At 37.8% G+C, this 22399-nt stretch overlaps 2 protein-coding genes across 2 annotated transcripts in view; both read left to right on the top strand.

Moving 5' to 3' along the window:
- Nucleotides 1-18008, top strand: part of frem2a (FRAS1 related extracellular matrix 2a) — a 114227-nt gene extending 96219 nt beyond the window's left edge. The window contains 13 exon segments of the mRNA XM_020923059.2: nt 257-415; nt 3977-4280; nt 5824-5955; nt 7397-7728; nt 11542-11734; nt 12199-12324; nt 12959-13086; nt 13160-13294; nt 13562-13616; nt 13619-13687; nt 13811-13998; nt 15649-15795; nt 16166-18008. Of these exon segments, the coding sequence (XP_020778718.2) occupies nt 257-415; nt 3977-4280; nt 5824-5955; nt 7397-7728; nt 11542-11734; nt 12199-12324; nt 12959-13086; nt 13160-13294; nt 13562-13616; nt 13619-13687; nt 13811-13998; nt 15649-15795; nt 16166-16711 (2514 nt within the window). The 3' untranslated portion in view covers nt 16712-18008.
- Nucleotides 18009-18585: 577 nt separating this feature from the next.
- On the top strand, nt 18586-22366 carry trim47 (tripartite motif containing 47). Its single transcript, XM_020922989.2, has 8 exons — nt 18586-18808; nt 19132-19343; nt 19726-19771; nt 19833-19928; nt 20008-20232; nt 20344-20366; nt 20450-20571; nt 20785-22366. The coding sequence occupies exons 1-8, from the start codon at nt 18629-18631 to the stop codon at nt 21312-21314; spliced, it is 1434 nt and encodes a 477-aa protein (XP_020778648.1). The 5' UTR covers nt 18586-18628; the 3' UTR covers nt 21315-22366.
- Nucleotides 22367-22399: the final 33 nt, after the last annotated feature.

The raw sequence follows: 22399 nt of genomic DNA, 5'->3' as shown, positions 1-22399 counted from the left end.
ACTTGCCATGTATATAGTAGTATCTGTGATCAAAGCAGAACTATTCAAGACACTATACTATATTCTTTATTTTAATGGAAGCTACTCATGTGGTCCTTGAGCGCCATGTAAACCAATGTTTCTCTGTGTATTTAATGTTTTCATTGAAATACATTTCAGTTTAAAACTTTTGAAAAAGTATTACTGTAAATTGTTGCTAGTTGTCATCCTTTTTGTTGTCTTATTTATTATGATGACGTTTGACTCCATCCCTCAGGTGACCAAAGCGATCGTGTACATTGAGGAGACAAACAGCATGGCAGACGTCACGTTTCCGTCCCTGCCTCATGTCGTGTCACTGCTTCAATATGATGATGCTGAGAGGACACAGAATAAGCTGCATCCACCAGCTGGATACCCTGTTGTCTGTGTTACTGTGAGTTCTGCACCATCAAACTACTAACACTGCTACATCTGCTACTACCACCACTACTGTTACTGCTCATTCTACTGCTACTGTCTAGAAAGTTCCAGAGTTACTGTACTTATCTATCAGGATGGACATAAGCAGGTGACACCAACAAACTAACTTACAGGTCAGATCTATGGAGAGGTGGCTGTACTCAAAGTAAGAATGCATGTTTGTCTGGTCATTGGAATTGTACAAATGCAAGATGGATCAGTCAGTGCAATTCTGTGGAACATTCCAGGCAAAGCAATAACATAGGTAAATAAATAGATATTTTATTGATCCCGTAGGAAAAATTCAAATGGAGACAAACAAGGAGGTGACTCTCCACTCGAAAGGTTACTCCTATAAATAAAAGTAACTAAATACAAAAGTGACTTAATTTAGCCTGGTATCCGCGTCAGACTGTTATTGTTATCAGTATATAGTTTTTAAAGGTCAAATCTTGCATGTTTTTTTCTGATTTAGTGCTGTCTTAGAGTGAGTCAAACTGTAAAGCTCTCAGATCCTATTTGCATCTGGTCAGCTTCATGTCCTCTCGTGGCTGTCACACCTGCCGTTTTACTGCCTAGTCGCTGGTCTGTCTGCTGATGCTGCTCTGGAGGCTTTAGTTTGGCACTCCACCAACTTGGTCCACACACTAAAATATCTCACAAAGACTAGTGCCGCAGTGCCACGGGTTTTAGAGGACAGAGGCATAACTTTTGTGATAGGAAATCGTAAAGTTGACATTTGGAGTTGTACACTGTCACCCTCGTCAACTAGTCCTACGGTACCAACTGTGATATCATCCAGTCGTGATGTGGAGACACTTGCAATTTCTAATCCAGAAATTCCAGGATTCTATTATTTTCTATATAAGAATAAAATCTGAGCCATTTTACACAGGTGCACACAGTCACCTTACTGAAGAGGCAATCGGCATTATTAGTCACAAAACACTCACTCAAGCTGTTTTGTAACATGTAACCTTTTTCTGGCTTTTTGTTCCCATATCCTTAGCTGTTGTTTTGCTGTTATGAAACTAAAATGTATTATTTTCATACAAGTAGTTTATCCACAGGGAGTCAAAAGCTATTTTCCTCCTTATGCGAGACCCCAGACAAGATAATTGGAGGTCTCAGAAAGGGCATTTGGCATACACAAAACACTGTACGCCTAATTAATATGCAAATCACTTCATATGTAAACAATGAATAAAAATTGAGAATTTAAATAGTCCCGATAATAGAGATCTTATTTTGGGTGTGTGTTTGCATGCACAAAACAAATCTGATAATCAAAAACACGTCAGTTAATCAGTAGAGTAATTAGTGGAGTAACCATTGTATTTAGAACACAAAGTACAATACATTTTAAAATACCTCAATTATAATTTTGTCTTTGCCACATTATTTTTCCTCATTTTCCCTGTGAAGGTATGAACAATCAGAATAAATCAAATTACTCACATCAGATGCAACTGATAACATGGCATTTCAATAATGTAATAACTCCAGAAATCAGATAATGATCAATGTTTTGGTGTGCATGGAAACATATCAGTGTTTAATAACATAATTTCCTCCTTTACTTTATTGTGCAGAGGTGTATTTTTATTTATTTTTTGGTTTGGTTCATTCTTTTTATAGGGTCCATTTTATGCTATTTTCTGATTTATGTTACAGTTTGCAAAGTTGTTTCCTATACAACTTTGTATAGTTGTATAGGAAACAAACAACTGTACAAACATACCTATAATTGTGTTTTGAGATCTTCTCTCAGACAGTAAACACTCTGTTCCACCATGTGATGTCATGTGATAATACAGGAAGTGCTCCACTGTGGTTTTAAACTCATACACCTTCACAAGAATTATTTGGATCATTTCAGCTCTAGAATTGCCAACTTCAACTGACCAAAAGATAAAAGGTAGATAGAAGGCACCTAACATGAAAACTACTACTTAAAGAGCATTTTTAGCTTTGGAGATATAGACAGACTAGTAAAACATGTGGATGAAACAAAACACAACTTCAGGTATGTCTTGAGGAGGTAACAACATTATAACATGATTTAAAGAGTCAATTTAGCGTAATATAGGCTCTTTAAGATTTAATACCATAATATAAAATAATAATCAATAGTTCCCAGTATATATTACCACCTTGTCATTCCGTAGTTGTGCATATTAATCCTGTTTTCAGTCAGACGTATATATATTTTTGCAGACATGTTAACCTGCCTCTATAAACTGTGAACTTGTCCTACAGGCATTCTCAGCGCTTCGTCCTTAAAGACACATAACACTCTTTATTAGAGCACGGTTGTCATGCACTAACACCCAGGAGAGAGGCTAAAGGCTAGGTTCAATACTTAAATGGGCTTCCATGCTGCGTTAAGCCCTTCTCTTCTCAGGTGACAGCTGTGGGCACTGACTCCTTCCCTCCGCAGAGTGTGTGCTTGTGTTTTGGTCAGCTGCGTAGGAGGTTCCCTGCGGAGACAAAATGAAGTAGTCTTGTTAAAACGGCGAGTGGAGAGGTGCACTTGAAAGCACCCAGCCAACAGGTTCATAATAAAGAACACTTCTCACGTTGCCCATTCAGCCAAAAACATGGAGAAATAATTTTAAATCTAAATGCTATATTAGAGGTTAAAATATGTCCTTCTTAAACATAATCGTCCTTAGGGTCCGTAGGTAAAGTAATGGCATTAATCCAAATTGTGCAAGTAAGTAGAATAAACTTGGCTCTCTTGTCTTGCATTGTATCGCAACTTTTTTTTGTTTGTTTTTTTTACATGAAACGCCCTTTTTTTTTTTTTAAAGTGCATTGGGTAATTTGTTAAGGTTCGCCATCTACTTGTCTCTTGTGTTATTGCTTTGTCTGGAATATTCCACAGTATGCCATTAAACATATCTATCATGCATTCATTCAATTAAAGTTGGTTTTATTGTTCAGAAATACTTTGGGTCACCTCTCCATAGATCTTACCTGTAACTCAGCTTGATGGCATCACATGCTTATTTTTAGGGAAATTGCCAAGTCTAATACCATATTCTGGCACATTCCAGGCAAAGCAATAACATTTTCATGGAGACAATTAGTGAATGGACCCTCCACTAGAAAAGTTACATGGTGTAACTTTAATACTTCTATTTTATTGTTCTTTTGGAAGATGCACACACCATATACTGCAGATTAATTATCATGGTAATATCAATAAACTCAGTAACTGGATTGCAATAACTAATATAATAAACTTGTATTTGGCAGCGTCTCATCAGTATAAGTTAAAAAATATGGAAAAGTAACATAACAGAGTAATTACGTAATATGAATGGTTACTTATTTTATCCAGATGGTATTTCTTGGACTGAAATTTTTTAATCTAAATCAAAAATATTACCATCTAGTTATTGTATAATTCACTCACATTCTTTTATTATACTGCAGTCCTTTTATATAGCTGTAAAAATAGTGCTCTTTTCTTATGCACCATTCTCTAACTCTCCCTCTCTCTCTGTCCCTTCTGTTTGTCCCCCTTTAGGCCTGTGACACTAAATACTCAGACTACGACAAGACTGGCTCTATCTGCGTCAGTGAACACATCAACAACACACTCACCCGGTACCGATGGCTCGTGAGCGCCCCCACTGGGTCAGACGGCGTCACTAGTCCCATGAGAGAGGTGGACTTCGACACCTTCTTCACCTCTTCCAAAATGATCACCCTGGACTCCATCTACTTCCAGGCCGGATCGAGAGTCCAGTGTGCAGCCCGTGCTGTCAACTCCAATGGGGACGAGGGCCTGGAGCTCAGCAGTCCCATTGCCACTATAAGCCACGAGGAAGGTAATCCAATGACTGTTTTTGATCTATGTTATAATGTTGTTTCCTCATCCAAAACATACTTGGAGTTGTGTTTTGTTTCATTCACACATGTTTAACAGACAAATCCTGCATATTTAGGCTGAGTTCTTCTCTCAAACAGAAAACACTCCGTTCCACCTGGAAATGAAATGGAAATTGCAAATACTGGCAACTTCAAACATACACTTGAATAATCTAAATGTGTCAAAATCACTTGGATTAAAATATTCATCTCAATGAGCGTGATCTGAATAAGCCCGGATATCCATCTGAATTTTTCCATGTTTTGATAAGGATAAATAAATCATTATTATGTTATATATATTATTATACTTGTCATTAAATGTTAAATATGTCAGTACTACTATAGAAACCCGCCTATAAAAACCTTACTAATGGAAATATGTCTTATTATTTTCTCTTTTGACCAATCAATAGACAGATACACTTTCAGTCCGTTCAGCTCAGTGAGTTGGAACCAGTCTCTTTTTGAATGATTACTTTTATATAAGTGAAGTGGGTAAAGGATAAAGTAGAAAAATAAGTTGTTCAGTTAAAGTATTATTGTTACATTTCTACTCAAGGGAACCAAATCTCAGTCTTTTGAAAAAGTGAGGCTGTACAGCTAAAAGCAATTTTGGGTCCAATTCTCCTCAAGAAATGGTCTACTATTGCTGTGAACTTACCATTCTATGAGATTTAATAACACCATGCGCACTATTGAGTAAAAAAGAAAAAAATATCAAAACTAGAGGTCCAGAAGACTTCTTTATGTGCAGATCCCATTTTGTAAAATTGTAAAAAGCATCACAGGTAAATACTCTTATATTCTCATTTCACACAGCCCGTATAATAAATAGGCACAACTAGAAAACTCAACTTTGTTCTGAAAGTCTTAAACGGGACATAGTATAAATGTACTTTTTAACCATGTAGTATACATAACATACGGTGGTGCTCCTCTACATTTTACTGAAATTGTATTTAAACTGATTCATGCATGTTTGAGGAATTCTGCTTTGTCCTGCATTTGAGGCTGAGTGCTCAGAAAATTAGTCTCACCTCTCACTTATCTCCACCCACTGCTCTGTAGTTATCTTCAATTATTTAAAAAAAAAAAAAAAAAATGGAATGAGTTGGAAAAAGCTACAGAGACATTTTTTTTAATACAATAACAGTACATACTTAAAGCTAAGCTACTGTTCATGCGGTTTTGAATAGGAAGTCAATATACCTGTTTCTATTATCAAGCCACTTTAGGTCAATATTGCGATGTACAAAATATAAAATATTGAACTGCATATTAAATATTGAACTGCATATTTTATAGTTCAGTCCCAAATCCTTGAAAAAAGGATCAAGAGGTGACCGAAATAATAATGGATAAAAGTATACTGTGTTCTTAACCTTTTCCAAACTTTTGCATTACACTCGGCACTTTTAGACAGGTTTTGATAGCTAGCTTTTCTCTGATCCAGTGCTTGGTACATGATGTCCTTTTGCCTGTCTGCTCTGTCATTCAAAGGCATGTGTCAGCCTCGGAAGATGGGGACAGTGGGAGCAGAACCGTTTTCAGCTAAACTCCGCTACACTGGCGCAGATGACCCCAAACACCCCAACCTCATCAAAGTCACTGTCACCATGCCTCACATCGACGGTGAGTACATGGCATCGCTGTGATGTTATATACACAGTTACCCATAATGCAACATGAGTCCTGATTTGAATTTTATATCACAGTTATATTAAATTTAGTGTTTTCTGTTAATAAAGGAGACTGTGGTGGTTTGCACAAGGTATATAAAATTATGCTTTTACTTTTTCTCTAAGTAACTTTACTGATCAAAATAAACTGTTTCAATATTAGAGACAATAAGTGATATTTTACTCCCAAGATAGTATTGCAAAATTTAATGAGGATTGCTCATGCTCAATAGTCTTCTGAAAATATTATCAATATATAGATTAACTGTAAAGCTGGGTAAAAAAAAAAAAAAGTAATCAGCAGCCAAATAATATTTCAAAAATTAAAAATAGTATTATTGCAACGTTATTGAAATTCAGTACAATATGCAAAAAAATGTAGTATTTGTTTAAAATAATACTATTCAATATTGCTGAAAACAGTAATCAAAGTACACAGTGGAATTAGAGCTAGTATTTCCTCAGCAATGTAAGACAGTGAATGCACCCCTTTTCTCCTCAGCACCTCTGTTCAGGTGTGTAATATTCAGGACTGGGGGACCCCGAGCAATGCGAGTGGGGCAGAATGTAGATGGTACAGTGTTGTATGGAGGCCTGCTGTAAAGCCTCCAGCACAGTGCTACTTAACATTCGCTTCTTGATTTTTAATGTGTGCTGCTGCTGTCTCATCTCCTCCTGGTCGGCTCCTCACTATCACATGAGCTGTACCAGAGACTGTTTTTATACAACACTTCAGTCTTTTGTTTAAAATAGTCTTAACATATTCTGTCTTTGTATTTATAATTACTGCCAGTAGGAAACCTCATTTGTCAGAAGTTATGCATCACAAACTAACAGCAATAAGAAAGATCAATTGAAAAATTCATGCAGCGCTTTGTTCCTTTAAAAGATTCCTAAAAAACATATATATTTTGTTGTTTTCTGTTGCCCCACTGGGAGTCTAAACAAATCCGTACTCAGGCTGTTTAAGAGATAACAAGTAGTGCACCTGTGCGAGGGAATAATATCATAAAATCATTCATTTGTCCTGACAGAACAGATGTTGAACTTTGTGCCGTTTGTGTGCGTGTGTGAGAATGTGTTTTTTTTTGTGTGTGTGTGTGTTTTTGTCTGCCTCAACTGCCAAGAGTCTTGGAGTGCAATGAAAAGCACTATACTTGTGTTATTAGTACTCTAGTTTGCCCTAAATGTGTCACAACCTCTGCATTTTGTCAGTTTAATTTAACCTTAGAATTGTGACCTGTATAAATGATGGACTCCTCCGAATGTCCGTTTGTTAAGTGAACTCAACCCTTGATCTTGGTTTAAAGTTTAAACACGTTACAGAGAATGACTTTGTATAGTACATCACCTTGGTCTGTTGAATCCAGAGTACATTGTTTGTGTCTCTACAGGGATGCTTCCGGTCATCTCCACTCGGCCCCTCATGAACTTCGATCTGACCCTCTCTCCGGACGGGACTCGTGTGGGGAATCACCGCTGCTCCAACCTGCTCGACTACAATGAAGTCAGCACAGGCCACGGCTTCATCAGCACCCTGACCCGCAGCACTGAGAGCATGGGAGACGCTGCCCCCTACCAGTACAGCAGCGCACTGCGGGGTAACAGCACCCTGCGTTTCTATAAGAACCTGAACCTGGAGGCCTGTCTGTGGGAGTTCAGCAGCTACTACCACATGTCTGAGCTGCTCACGGACTGCGGGGGCACCATAGGCACAGATGGACAGGTCAGTAAGCTTGTTTAAGGGTCGCTGTTTACTGTGGTTTGTTTTATTATTGACTGACAGAAGGACAGAACGCCAGTCTCTTCTCATCACTGTTGCTGGGTAGGAAATAATAACAAGAGATGTTACAATAACCAAAGCTCATAGTACAGTAGCTATTGTAAAAACTATGATATTTACTATGTTGAATCTGCAGTGAAAAGTTCTGCCTATGACCATTTGGGTAGGGATGTAACAGCGATCAAATGTTGTGACATTGTGTCGTCAAAAATCTCTCAGTAATATCGTGGGCCATCACAATATAGTGAAATACAAGTCTCTTTGTTTAAATGAATAGTTATGGTGCAGCAATAGCTATAAAAAACAGAGGAAACTAGATAGACCATGATTCCTTGCTCTGTTTCAGTGCAGACTACATGAAGGAATAACTGTTCTTAAGTACTTTCAAATTTTAGTTCTTTGGATTATGACAGAACCAAACGCTTAGCAAGGCATTTAAAAAGGAAAAAGTCACATATACACCATTTTGTTAGCCTCCACAAATTATCTCAATAAATATTGTATCGTGAGATGTGTATCATGAAAATACCATACCAAGATTTGGATATTGTTACAGCCCTACATTTACTAACACTAAAAAGTGTTAATAACAATAATTCCTACATGAGAACTGCATTGATGCAGGTCAAAATGGTACTACAACTGTCACTTTTATTGTAAGACTTTTATATTGTGGTATTCAAATTATTTTTTACATTCTTATTAGGTAGCAATTTTTATTAATAGTTTGTGTTAAAAGTAATACAAATTGGTGAACATAAGGACTGTAAACCACATTATGACAGATAGAGGGCTGGATTAGACCTGCCATAGTCAGATGTTAAATAACCGATCAAAAGGCTCAGTAAAGTAGAGCAAAGGCAAGCTCATGGTCAGATGAAACAGACAGCCACTGCAGCTACTGAAAGGTTAATGTGGATTCTGATTTTCATATAAATGTGGCAGCATATTTGACAGCTGCTCAACCATATGTTATGACCAGAAATAATATAGGTGTCTGGGACCTCTCGACACTTTGCATGTTCATGAATCTCTTTAACTTTCTCCTTGTGCACCTGTGTGATCGGTGTGTGTACATTCAGTCAGTTTGTAGTGCTTTGATGGAAATAGTTTCACAGACAGAACAGCTCTGTGACTGTTTACCTCTGTTTCACTCTCATTTACTGCAAGTGTGTGTTTACCAGCCTTTGTTGTTGGTGTTTTTATGCTGTGTTCCCATCATTTTGGGTGCTAATGTAGATTTTGTTTGGTCCCATTTTAGTCCAAGTCTTGTACAGGTTTAGTTCTGGGTTTTGTCCCAGTTTTGATGTTGTGATTATGCAATTTCACACATTCACTAGCAGTGTTGTTACTGTAATTAACAGTGCTGTCTTTGCGTGTTATAGTCTGCTTATGGTCCAGATAACAATCAAGTCAGGCCAAAGTTGTCTAAAGAAATTCTTGGTCAACTAAAGACATGTCTTGCTGATCAATTAGTCAGCTAAAAAGGGGACACCACATAAGCTCTCAAAACTATTAAGTGTTACACAAGTGGCACTCACACAACTGCACAGGAGTTCATGCAAAAACAATTTACAGAAAAAGTACTAAGAAACAAAGTACTGTATATAAATGATTAGTGGACAAATACAATTTTTGGTTGACTAAGACTCCAACAACCAATTAATCGACTCACAAACTAAAGGCCTACAGCTCTTGGTCAATGATTATTTCAATAGGTTAGTTAGGATTATTTAGATAAATTGTTGCAACCATGGCAATAAACTAGATGTATGTATGATCCATCTGGCAGTATCAATTGTCGTATCATTACTTCTAGTTAAAGTGCATTTGAATGAACTAATGTACTAATGTAACTTCATATAGCCCTGGTTCAACATGATCAGTGTTGTTTTGACAAGGTTTCCCTCTTTGAAGTTTGCAGTTTTTAGGATATTTCTCACTATTCCTACCATTTCCAGATGTACTGTATATTCTGTTGACGCTGCGTATTGTAATTGGCATATAGCGTATTATTGTCTGTTTTGTCATATGGTACCACCGCCCTAATGATTATACTCTATACTGTAACAATGTACCATTACTGTCACTATTTGACACTGGTTGTCAATTAGGTCCTCAGTACCCTGCAGCAGCTGTATGTGCTGTTGCATCAGTGTGAGGCTGGTGCAATTGTATTTGTTAGCAGTGTTTTCATGGCAGCCTGAGACCTACTCCCATGCTCATGTCCTGCTGCTCTTTTGTGCACTCGGCCTTTGATCAGTGCTGCTCATTGCTGGAAAGACTGCTGATTTATGCGTGTGCATGTAGTTATAACGTGTGTATGGAATCTCACAGACAGACAGGGAGCCAGAGAAATAGACTTACTTGGTCTTAGTCATAGCTGGAAATTGTTTCACTCTCACTTACACTTGTCACCTTGTCCACATCTTTGAAACATTTGATAATAAACCCCCTCTGTGTAACTTTGTAACCAAAAACAGACTAAAATAAAAGCATTTAGATTTTTATATTGGATGTTTTTATTGCACTTAAAAATATGTGTCCCTACTATGAGCAGGCTTGCATCTCCACAAACCTAACTCTGATATTGCCTGGAGCTTCCACCTTCTTGCTTCTATGGAAATGTTAGGGTTAGTTCCTTAGGCTATTAAATTCCACACAGTATGGCATAAAACTATCTCCATGGAGAATGTTCCAAAGTATGGTTTTAACTTATGGTTCCATAGAATCATGCAGTGATGTGCCATATTTATTTCCTTTAACATAAGGACTATTTCTTAATTTTGTTTGTGAAAATAGAAAGTTGTGCACAAAAGCCTTGCATGCCTTCTTGGCTGCCACTGTCCCTGGTGTGCTGCTCAAGTGTTATTAGATTAGACTATTATAAGTCTTCATTTATATTTTTATGTGTCTGTGTTTATTTTATTGGATATTGAATCAAACAGAAAAAGCTTTGAACGCCAAGCTTCATAAGTAACCATTTGTGCTTTGAAATAGTTATCTGCTTTGTACTAGCTCTCAATGTATTAATTATGTATCACTATTTGAATGCAAAATGCAAAATAGAAGAATATCTGTGGTCAGTGTTTTAAAGAGTAGCATTTCTGACAAAAAAATCTAGCTTTGATAAGCATTGCCTTATAGTCATGGGTGAGGAGAGACATCTAGTGGAGGGGGGTTGGCAGTACATGGGATTCTAAGATGATACCTGTATTGCGTCTCCCATGGGAGAAATTCATCTTGGTACTGGGTGTTACATGCTTTAACACACACAGAAAGACATTGCTAACATCAGTTGCACATTTTGGTCAACAACCACCATCTCCACCATTAGCAACATCCAAAATAACCATGAGCAACACAGCCTTAAGCCAAATGTATCATTTTAAATTCACTACAATTACAGTGCTAGCATCTCATCTTGTACTCTTAACACTTCATATTAATACATGTCATTTGTAATCATCTGATGTAAATGATGTTCAAAAATTCAAAAGTAACTCTCACAGACTTCTACTGCTCTTTGATGACTGAGTGGGAGCTTGTGCACCTTGTGGAGGCACTGCATTGATCTGTTCTACAGCCTGTTATATCACATCAGCCTACCATCACTACAAACTTTCAAAGACAATGCCTATAATCCCAGTTTCATGTGCACTTTTACCATGGCTCTAATACTATGCTTACCTGTACATTGTAATGTAATAATGTAATAAAACATTGTCATTTCCTTGTGTTGTGGTTCACTGACAGGTGCTGAACTTGGTCCAGTCCTATGTGACGCTGCGTGTCCCTCTCTATGTCTCATATGTGTTCCACTCTCCTGTGGGCACTGGGGGCTGGCAGCACTTTGACCTTCAGTCTGAACTGCGCCTCACGTTTGTGTACGACACAGCCATTCTGTGGAGGGACGGCATCGGCAGCCCCCCACAGGCTGAGCTACAGGGTAAGGCCACATACACACACACACACACACACACACACACACAGACAAACATGGACTTTTGGATTGGGCTCTGTGACTCAACCTGGATACTCAATACTCATTTCACTATTATTATATTACTTATTCTTCTCTGTGAATCTTGTTTACACATCGTTACAAAACATTTAAACTCTGTTCTGAATGCTCTACAAAACTCTGCAAAATATTTTTTTTAATCTACACTTACTTAATACATGGTTCACAAAATATAAATAATAAATGATAATGAGTCTATTCTTCTTTAGTACATGAATTCAAATAATGTTGCTTCTGCCATAACTGAGCAGCCCTATTCTCACTCATCAGACTTGGATTTGACTACAACTATCACTCTTATTACTGGTGATCTTTGACTGGAAAGATAGTGACTTGGCTGCAAAATATATAATAAGTTATAATTGTAAATCATAAATGTTGTATCCCAGGTGCTCTGTACCCCAGCAGCATGCGAATCAATGAGCAGGGCCGTCTGGTGGTGAACTTCAGGACCAAGGCTCGCTTCAGGGGACTGTTTGTGGAGTCTCATTCTGCAGGAAGAACCAAAAGAGCAGGTGAGAGTGAGAGAATAAAAAAGTCCTTCAAATCAAGTTTGCATTTTAGTATTGTTTCAGTATATGCCTAAAGGTGCACTGCAATAGAACTGCTGGAGGGCCTGTTACCACCTTTTGTCAATGAAGGTGTTATTGCTTTGCTGGAATGTTCCAGAATATGGCATTAAATTTAAAAAAAAAATAAATAAATAAATAAAATATAAATATATATATATATATATATATATATATATTGTGTGTGTGTGTGTGTGTGTGTGTGTGTGTGTATATATATATATATATATATATATATATATATATATATATATATATATATATATATATATATATATATATATATATATATATATATATATATATATATATATATATATATATATATATATATATGTGTGTGTGTGTATATATATGTATGTATGTGTGTATATATATATATATATATATATGTATATATCTGTGGAAACAAGCATGTTGATAAGTTTAATGCCATACTGTGGAATATTACAGGCAAAGGAATAACATATCCATGACAAGACAAGGAGTGACAGACCCTACACCAGAAAAGATACATCTGTGATAAGTATACCTTCTATATGATACTTTGAGCTCATTATTCTATTTTTTTATTCCTCAGCTAATAAAGTGTCGTCTATGGTGATGAGTGTGGACCACCCTGGACTCACTTTTAACCTGACTCTGGTGAGGAGCGAGCCCACCTATAACCAGCCAGTGCAGCAGTGGACTTTCACATCAGACTTTGCTGTAAGTGGCTTTTAATGGTTTAAACTGTAAAAATTCATAACATGTTTGGTCATGGAATGCTTTACTTGTGTAGGTGCGAGATTACTCTGGGACATACACAGTGAAGCTCATCCCATGCACAACAGCCCAAAATGTGGAGTACACTGTCCCACCTGTTTGTAGTCCAAGAGAACCAGTGACCTTTGACCTGGATATTCGCTTTCAGCAAGTAAGTTCATCTCAAATTTTTCAAACCAAATACCACCAATAAACAGATTTGGCGTTCCGAGTCCCACCAGATCTAAATCAAGTCTATAACAGGACTATTCTAGCAGGAAATTATCAAATTGAGGACAAAAAAGTGGAATAAATTTAAACTTTAAATTAGGCAACTAATTCGGTTTGAGACACACTGACATAAAATCATCAAATAGCTACCAAATAGCAAAATCACCAAATAGCCACTTTCTAATGCAGTCCTTGTCTTTCTTTGTAGGTGAGCGATCCAGTTGCCGTGGAGTTCAGTCTAAACACTCAGATGTTCCTGCTGTCAAAAAGAACTTGTGGTTGTCAGATGGATCTATGGGCTTTGGAGAAGAGAGCGATGCTGCCTTTTCAGAGGGTAAGTAACAAGAACGTCTTCACTGAATTGACATTTTCTTAATCAATATTGTGAATGTCACTTACACCCTTAAGTTTGAGCTTTTATTAAATTGCTTTGACCTATTTGAATTTGACTTCATAGGTGATACCATCTACGGCCGTGTGATGGTAGACCCAGTGCAGAATCTGGGTGACTCTTTCTTCTGCAGTATTGAGAAGGTCTTCCTCTGCACTGGGTCAGATGGATATGTGCCAAAATACAATCCCACTAAGTTTGAGTTTGGCTGCCTCGCTGACTCTCCATCACTGCTGTACAGGTTTAAGATTGTGGTAAGTCCTCAGATACAGATTAAGGGTAAATATTACTGTTAAAAGTCCCAGCGGCTGAATTACACCACCTGGATCTCACTACTCCTTTTCTAATCACTGTATTGACCCTCAGAAAATCACTCAGCTTTAAAAACACAATGCAAATAAGTTTGACTACTCTCAAAAAGATCACATAGCTTTAAAACACAATGCATGTTCAAAAATATCATTTACTACACTCAAAAAGGATCATTTCTTCAATGACACAAGGCAAATATCTTACTACACTCAAAAAAATTATCGTTTAACTTCGATAACACAAGGTAAATATCTTACTACACTCAAAAAGGATACTTAACTTTAAGAAACACCATACAGGTAACTTTAACAACTCTTAAAGTATCACCTGGGGACCACTTACAACTTCACTTAGCTTTAGAAACCACTCTATGAAATGCTCTACACTCTATCTGACAACATTTGCCCAAAACACATTTTTGACAGTGCCTCAAAGAATTTAACCAGATTTAATTTTATACCAAAACATTGCAAATATTAATTTATCCTTAGCAGTGCCTCAAAACCTTTAACCAAATTTAGCTTTGCATCAAAAACATTGCATTTTTGTATGTAACTCACCTAGGATGACTTGACTCGCTCGTAGTGAATATATATATATTTATATAATAATTGAGGGAAAGACTCAACAAAAGATTCCAACAAGTGAGTTGTCTTTGTCTTATTTCATCAGCTTTTTATTATATTTTTAACAGAAAGCTCATACAAAAATAATTAGGACAAATCACCTTGCAAGTACCTTTTGGAGAAATTACCCTGTGACCAGGAAGGCTGTAAAGCACAGCCTAGTCCAAATTAGAGATTCTGACCTCTTTAGCCGATTACAGCCGGAGGGCCAATGCCAACCAAAAATCAGGATCTGAATTATTATGCGGAATTTTCAATATTTATATGAGGTCACAGAACTTCACCCAGGTACATGCAAAGTGATCAGTACGTCACAGATAGCACACATTTTTTCAGGTACAGGCGACACTTTCTTAGAAACCACAATCTTCACCATTCTAACCCCCTACGCCTCTCCTCCAGCCAGATGTGAAGCAACGGCCACCTCGCTTCGTCGAAGGAGCAGGAAGCTTCGCAACCGCCTTGCATACCGGCCCCTCGCACACAGCAGAACATATAAGTTTCGTACATCAGTGTCAAATAAAGGACAACTGTCAAAAGAACAGAAGGACCTTGTCTTTCCTGCACACAAACATAACGGTTACAGAAATTATTGCAAAACAACCTAAACTTTAAAAATTTAATTGAAAGAATTAAGCAAATCAATATAAAGGAAACTAATCAGATTAAATCAAAGCAAAACAAGTAACTCAGGGTAATATGGGCCACAAAAGCACTTCTAATATCTAAATCAAAACACTCTTAATCTCTAATACTCTAACAGTTATTCAATTAGCAAAATAAAGCATCATGAACATCTTCATCTGAATTCAGGAGCCCTTTTAGTGGGGCTTACGCCAAAACCTTCATCCTTTTACCCCACCAGAGTGAGCTCTCCTGTGGCCGAAGGGGGGGGTTCACGACAATTACATTAATAATTCTTAAACCATAACATTATTAATATCATGAAACCCTCTATGTGTTTAGGACAAGGCTCAACCGGAGACACAGGCGACAGTGTTTGGGGATGTTCCATTTAACGCTGTGCTGGCGGTGGATGACCCCTCTGCCCGACCTTTGGTCAGACAGGCAGGATCTGATGGGTTCAGACTGGACTCTACTGCCATGTTCCAGGTAAGAGAGTGGGGATTTTTGGATAATAATTGACGATGAATTATGTTGTGGAGTTGAGGACCAATCAAACAAGTGTGCTAAACTTGATAATATACGTAACAATTTTAATCATCAAATTATTGTAAGTGGTATTTTTAGCTCATTTACCTCATTTAATTAGATTTTTTTTTTAAAGATGCCACTGTGATTTGGTTCATCTGGTGTCTATTTCAACCATTTCAAAAATCTGATTGATCTGGATAATCATGCAAGAAAGACCATCTGCCAAACAAAAATGCTAAACTAATATTCATCCCGTGTACTTGTCACTTTTTATTATGACTAATAATATTTGTAACTGTCATTTTCTGTGTATAATTATTGTCTCCAGGTTGCTGCAGGTCGTGAGTGGTACATCCACACCATCTACACTGTGCGTTCGAGGGAGAACGCTAATAGAGGCATTGGAAAGCGCAGCATAGAGTTCCACTCTTTTGTTTCCACGGATACTGATCTGGCCTTACCATCACACGGCCTCAGCCACCGGCCCAAACGATCGGTAGGTGACGAGATCCCAGAAGTAGCTGAGGATATTGGCGCCGAAAACAATCGTGGCACCAATATCATGCACATCGCTCTGGATCGTACCAAGAGGCAAGCCGTGGGGTTCAAAACACTGCTCGAGGAAGGACAAAAGACAAGTGAATTGAACGCACGTGGAGAAGAAGACGGCATAGTAACTGTTGTAGGAGCTTTAGTAGGCATGTTGCTAACCATCTTAATAATTGTCATAGTTATACTTGTGCTAAGATCAAGACAAAAAGATGGCAAAGAGGGGTGGAGAGAGGGCGTTCAGGAGGTGGTCAAAGGATCAGTCAGTACAGAGCCAATGCTGGTGGTGAGGATGCAGGACTGCCACAACAGTTCTGAAGTCTGAGAGAGGCTCAAATGGACAAATGGACTCAAAATACAGAATCAGCATGTGGGTTTTTTATATATTAAAAAATGTATTTCTTCTTTTTTACAACTTTCATAACACCAAAAAATGTGTTCATATGTGTTAATGGGTGTGTGTACTGTATGTCTGTTATTTGGGAATTGCCACAATTTTAAGTTCCTTGTGGTTTGAAATTGAAACTGAAAAATTGCACCTCAGTCACATTGTTTAAAACATTATTGAATTGACTATGTGGTATTTTCTGTTAGAGTTCCTGGTACTAGTACTAAACTCAAACTCAAAACAACTAAACAAAACAAGGGGTTTGCACATACAGTATTTAATGCCACAAAGGCCAGAGTGAAAAGTCACATTTTTTTATTTATTAAGACAAAATTCAATACGCATTTTGCACAATATAAATAATTTTTGACATTCCACATCTATTTTTGCCTGTTTTTAAACTTCATGATTGTTATGCAGCAAATGATCTGCATGCCAGTATCCTGTGCTTTTTCTCTTAACTATGTCTATGCCAGATGCCCTACCTGAAGCAACACTCCCATTTTAAGCAGGGTTAGGACCAACATTCAAACTGGGTATGCTACAGAACTTCTGCTACCATTTCTATTTGTTAATTTTTCCTTTTTTTCATGACTGGGAATGTGTACTACTGAGAGACTTTGTTTTTGTGTGGGTAATTCATGTAAAAGTACATTTTATTTTTGTATACCTCATTTAAGATACTCACTTTATTTGTTTACATACTTCAGCTGGGTTTCTGTTCTTTTATTTAATTTTTTTCATCACATTCTATTTATTCATGAAATAGGAAAATACAGCACAAATATTTGTATTTACATTCTAAACTGTTATAGTACATAATAGGAATAGGTTCATCTCAGGAGTTTATTACAAATGTTGTGGCTAATAATGCAACCTTCTTTATTTATGCTTGGAACATGCACCAAGAGTACAATGGATGTTATGATGGTTCAGATATATTAAATACTACATTCTCTACACAAGTCCTTGCCACTGGTTACATGTTGTTTTATATGTGTTAACTCTGTCAGTTGTGGATATCCAACATTGCAGTGTTTCTCTATGTGGTTTATATGGTGTTGTTTGTCATCATTATTATGTAATATGTTTCCAATATTTTTCAAGGCTGGGCTTATGCTATGACTGAGTTAGGGGTGCTTATGCAAAACTGTGTGTTTGTGAGCGTGACTGTCCTGCCCTGTAAAATTTGGAAATAGCACCATATCTGACATTGAATGCACTTTTCCAGTCACACTCCTCACATGCCAATTCAAGCTATGCAATGTAATGTATACGTCACATGCCAATTCTGTATGTATACAACAATTTTAGCACAATCAAACTTGATATTCACTCTGTGTCTTTTTATGAATGGGTTTTTATGTATATGTATTTAAAATAAATATTGATGCTGACTGGTACAGCAAGTTGTTTTGGCTTGTTGATTTATATAGTGTATAACAAACAAACAGAACTGAAAACATAGTTGTCAAACATAGTCAATAGGAATATGTCAAGATGTGTATAAATTTGTACTCGAGGCATGGACTTCACTGGGGTGGAGGACTCTCCAACGGGGAAATTTGCACAGTGTGCCTTTAAAGAAGAGTGATCTGGGGCTGTTCATAATATGAAGTTAAAAAGCAACGACAGTCTAAACAAATGAATATATGCAAATAACAGAATTACAGAATAATTAATTTGCTGCATAGTTTTATTATTATGACAACTGCAGAAGAAGAAAGAGAGAGAAACAGGATTTCGGTGATTGGTGCACACAGACACGCACGCACGCGTCACAGACGTGCACTTTTCCGGTGAGCGCTGGGCTTCACTTCCTGCGGGGCATCAGCGCTGTGTTCAGGTGTAAACATGGCGACAGCAGGGGCAGGAGACGACCTGCGGAAGGAGCTGACGTGTGCCATCTGTCTGGATCTATTCAAAGACCCCGTCATCCTCAAGTGTGGACATAATTTCTGTCGTTATTGCATTTGTATGCACTGGGACGAAAATGGCGACGACTACGGTTACCAGTGTCCAGAGTGCCGATCGGTCAGTCTCAGCATCCTGTTATGGGAACTGTTTTTCTTTCTTTCAGCTCTACTCTAATCTTATTTTTATTCATATATGCTTCACCTTTCTTATTTCCCACACATCGCTAACCAAACTGCTACAAGTGTGCGCTTCCTACGCATGTAATGCGTGACAAGTTTTGGCAATACTTTCCTTCCATCTTAAAGCTGGAAACCGTTACTGTAAAATAAACAATAGTACACATGGCAAAGAAAGACAGTGGCGTTAGTTAAGCTACAACCTTATCATCCTCTTGTCATCTTAGTATTACTTTGGAAATCTAACGGTCTAATCATTTCCAGGTTTTTAACAAGAGAACCTTCACCAAAAATTACCCAGTCCAGAACCTGGTGGACAGACTGGCCGACCTGGAGTGCCTGAGTTCGGCTCCCAAATCTCCCAAACCGCCCAATGTGGAGGGGAAGTGTGGTCAGCACAGAGAGGACCTGAAACTATACTGTCAGACTGATAAAAGGCCCATCTGTGTGGTCTGTAGGGAGTCCAGAACACACAGGTTTGTTTAGTAAATTCTGTTTTTTTTTTTTTTTAATAACAGAAATCTGTGCATAGCTTTTAGGACTAAGTGTTGTGATTGTGTGGCATATGACTCAGCAGCTGTGCTTTTGGAAAAGACAACTTCTCTTTCTCAGCCTTGGCTATGTTTTATAACATGGCTCCACATATTTTGACTTGCATACCAGACCTTGGAAGCTTAAGACTTTGATAAGGACTGTTATAAAGAAGGGAAATATGGACTTAAAGGTTGTGAGTGAATAAGCAAAGAAATATCTGTCAGTATTGCAGTGGGAAAAATAGGAAATGGACTGTAAGCTAGCCTGATTTACTGTTTTTGTATTTGTTTAGACATTATGAGTAATTTTGTGTGTTTGCTTTAGGCATCATGAGGTTGCGCCACTGCCAGAAGTTGCAAATGAGATGAAGGTAAATAAACATTTCCCTTTTTAGAACCTTCCTTTTTATTAATGATATTTTTTTTCTTTAGATGGAGTTAAAATTGAGACTATTGGAGCTGAATTGGCATAAGACTCAGTATGTTAATGTGATAAGTGCAGACAAACGCACCAAAGATGAAGTCAGGGTATGTATTTAGCTATGAATACTTTAAATGTCTTTTATTTTATTGCTGCTTTTAATACATATTTTTTATCTTGGTCCAGAGGAGGAAGGAGAGGCTGAAGGACAAGATTGAAGCTGATGTTGGGGCTTTAGTTCAGTTCTTGTTGGATGAGAGGGACTCACTGCTGGACAGTCTTGATGCGGAGGAAGTGGCTACTATGGCTGTAATCGACGAAAACTTGAAATCAGCAGAAGAAGAACACGCAGCGGTGACCAAAGCCATCACAGATATCCAGTCACATCTTGGAGGAAAGACCAGTTTTGAGGTTAGTCATAAACTATATACTGCTCCTGTTGAGGTGCCCCACTGATATTGAAGAATGGGTCAAATGAAGATTTTTTGCACATATTAAACTCACTTTTACCTTTTCCCACAGAGCCTGTCTCAATCATACAATGAGTAAGTATTTACATTATTTTTTAATGTAACTGAAAATATTATTCGACTCAATATAAGGCATTCATTTTATTTTTCTCTGGCAGAGCTATATCTGGCAAGCCATTTGAATCCTTTGAACCAGTGGACTGTCAGACAGACTTCTCAGAATTCTCAGGGCCCTTCCAGCTGATTATGTGGAAGAAGATGATGCATGTTCTACATACAAGTAAGTTTAATTATTCAGCAATATACTTTACCTTAAACTGAACAATCACTATTACTAAACTAATGAATATTGGCAGTGCTACATGAACCTTTAGTTTATTAAGAAGATAAGTTGCATTTTGTCAGCTTTAGATGCAAGATTTAGTTTTTCATAAGAATAAAAATAAGTTCCCTTCTATTTGACCCAGACAGTATTTTACCTTTGTTCCTCCAGTGCCTCAAAACCTCACCCTGGACCCCGACACAGCTCATCCAAACCTGTTGATCTCGGACTTTGACACCAAAGTGGAGGAGAGCAGAATCCGAATACAGGAGCCCGATCTGCCCGCCCGCTTCACGCGCTTCTGTGGCATCCTGGCCACGGCCATGTACAGCAGTGGGCAGCACTACTGGGAAGTGGACGTACGTGACAAAGGAGTGTGGTACCTGGGCGTCACCACAGAGTGCAGCAACAGGAAGGGCTTTGTCAACCTTACGCCCTCTGCTGGCTACTGGAGTCTGTGTCTTCAGGACCGTCTCTATGCCAACGGGGAGGACGGGCGCATCCTGGTTGCCGATTACTGGAACTCCCCTCGTGTTGGAGTCTACCTCGACTATGACAACGGGCGCCTGAGTTTCTATGATGCCGTGACAATGAAGAGACTCTACATGTTTAACACATGTTTTGACGAGCCGGTGTACCCATTCTTCAGCCCAGGAAAGAACGACCCAGGCAGCAGGCTGCAGATATGTCACTATTACTGAGATTCATTCAGCCAGTTACAAAGGAGATTGTACTGTCCTGTCTTAACAGTTGTAAAGGCTTAGGCTTTAGAAACGGTTGAATATGGACAAGGTTCTCTCCCTTAAACTTCTTGCCACAGCAAATCATTTGCCTTCTAACATGCAGTGGTTTGCACATTATATTCCTTTTGGCACATGTCCAACTTGGGACCAGCACAAAGAGTACACTGGCTTGTGACTCGTGGCTGGATTTGAAAATGAACTTAATGTAAGTTTTAAAGCTTTTCATTACAGACTGTACAGTCTGTGAAGTCTTCTCCACATTCGCCATTTGAATGTATATAATTGGTCTTATTCAGGCTGTTTGTGCTGGGCTGCTTTGCCAGTCACAACACAAAATTTAGTTATCACATTGATATCTTGCGCTATCCCCTCAACAATGGCCCATTTGTGCTAAAGCTTGTACTGATGATCAAATTTAATTTCTAGGCTTTGATTGTGCTCATTTTGGTTAGTACGTTTCGGCCTATCTGTGAATCTGCAGCTTCTTTCAGTGGGTGGTGATATTAACGTCAGAGTCATGCCAGTGTGCTTTGTTGGATATTTTAATGTCCTTATTAATAGTACGCTGTGTAAGTGTGAAAGTGAGCACATACAAGATGGAGCTGAAAGTGTTCTGTCTGTCTTACGAAGTCTTCAGTCATTCCATCACCACGCTTTTAGTTCTAATCTTTTTATATGAAAGATTAATTCTTAGAATGTGAATTACTATGTCATTTATTGGTGTATATCACATATATTAATTAAGATATAAATATTTCTGTTAAGTATTTAGTTTTGAAATATATTCTTTTATTTAGGGCTGTGTTAAGATTGTCCCTTATTTTACATTTTCACTTTTTATTTTGAAATACATTTTTAATTTTATCCTACTAATGCTGCAGGTGTCACATTGCCTCGAGTAAGGCGCAGGTTGTGAGTGAATGTTCTGCCATTGGAGGGGAATTGTTCATGACTTTTTTCAGTGTAGTTATAAACATGCTGTTATTAATAAAAGCTTATATCAGCAGAAACCAGTGTCCCTTTTTCAGTAGCTCTATATATAA

This window comes from Boleophthalmus pectinirostris, unplaced genomic scaffold (assembly GCF_026225935.1).
Source record: "Boleophthalmus pectinirostris isolate CB_2022bp ecotype Guang Dong unplaced genomic scaffold, ASM2622593v1 HiC_scaffold_12, whole genome shotgun sequence".
NCBI classification, from domain to species: domain Eukaryota; kingdom Metazoa; phylum Chordata; class Actinopteri; order Gobiiformes; family Gobiidae; genus Boleophthalmus; species Boleophthalmus pectinirostris.
This window is presented reverse-complemented; position numbering and strand designations above follow the sequence as displayed.

Bases quoted from the DNA above. Each gene is read 5' to 3' on its own strand.
- trim47 (XM_020922989.2), top strand. From the start codon at position 18,629: ATGGCGACAGCAGGGGCAGGAGACGACCTGCGGAAGGAGCTGACGTGT. The intron at 18,809-19,131 runs GTCAGTCTCAGC...AATCATTTCCAG, and splicing joins AGTGTCCAGAGTGCCGATCG to GTTTTTAACAAGAGAACCTT. The intron at 20,572-20,784 runs GTAAGTTTAATT...TTGTTCCTCCAG, and splicing joins GATGCATGTTCTACATACAA to TGCCTCAAAACCTCACCCTG.